The sequence below is a fragment of the Oncorhynchus tshawytscha genome, unplaced genomic scaffold (assembly GCF_018296145.1).
Source record: "Oncorhynchus tshawytscha isolate Ot180627B unplaced genomic scaffold, Otsh_v2.0 Un_contig_7394_pilon_pilon, whole genome shotgun sequence".
In the NCBI taxonomy this organism is placed as follows: Eukaryota; Metazoa; Chordata; class Actinopteri; order Salmoniformes; family Salmonidae; genus Oncorhynchus; species Oncorhynchus tshawytscha.
The window spans coordinates 162-1208 of NW_024603181.1; the positions used below are offsets into that span (position 1 = coordinate 162).

At 43.6% G+C, this 1047-nt stretch overlaps 1 protein-coding gene across 1 annotated transcript; it reads left to right on the forward strand.

Moving 5' to 3' along the window:
• Nucleotides 1-709: 709 nt before the first annotated feature.
• Nucleotides 710-922, forward strand: LOC121841876 (cytochrome P450 3A27-like; the record flags this gene model as incomplete). The annotated part of the gene is given in 1 exon segment (XM_042312151.1): nt 710-922. A coding segment is annotated over 1 exon segment (128 nt), but the record flags the coding sequence as incomplete, so codon positions are not given.
• Between the last annotated feature and the right edge of the window lie 125 nt (nt 923-1047).

The window sequence follows — 1047 nt, forward strand, 5'->3', positions numbered from 1 at the left end:
ACCGTTTTAACATTTAACCTGTTATAACATGGTCACCACCTGGTTTAGCATGGTCACCACCTGTTTTAACATGGTCACCACCTGTTTTAACATGGTCACTTTAACATGGACCTGTTTTAACATGGTCACCACCTGTTTTAACATGGTCACCACCTGTTTTAACATGGTCAGCACCAGTTTTAACATGATCACCACCTGTTTTAACATGGTCACCACCTGTTTTAACATGGACCTGTTTTAACGACCTGTTTTAACATGGTCACCACCTGTTTTAACATGGACCTGTTTTAACATGGTCACCACCTGTTTTAACATGGTCACCACCTGTTTTAACATGGTCACCACCTGTTTTAACATGGTCACCACCTGTTTTAACATGGACACCACCTGTTTTAACATGGTCACCACCTGTTTTATCATGGTCACCACCTGTTTTAGCATGGTCACCACCTGTTTTAGCATGGTCACCACCTGTTTTAACATGGACCTGTTTTAACATGGACCTGTTTTAACATGGTCACCAACTGTTTTAACATGGTCAGCACCTGTTTTAACATGGTCTCCTCCTGTTTAACATGGTCAGCACCTGTTTTAACATGGTCAGCACCTGTTTAACATGGTCAGCACCTGTTTAACATTTTATGTTATTCTCTATAGATCCTGTTGGAGATGGACAACCAGGGTTATGTTCTGTTATTTCGTTCTCTATAGATCCCTCTGGAGATGGACAACCAGGGTCTGCTGATGCCAAAACGACCAATCAAACTGAGGCTGGAGGCCCGTAGAAACACCCCTAGCAACACCACCGCTACCACTCTGAAGAGTCCAACAATGTGACCAAATGCAGGAGCACCCTACCCTGGAGTACCTCTCTCTCTCTTCCCCCTCTCTCTCTCTCTTCCCCTCTCCCCCCCACACAAAAGGGCTTTAGTACAGACAGAAATACTCCTCACCCCGCTAATGAACATTTCTGGGATCTTTTATTTCAGCTCATGAAACATTTTTGTTCAACAGCCTCTCTATCTATCTATCTTTCTATCTGTCGAT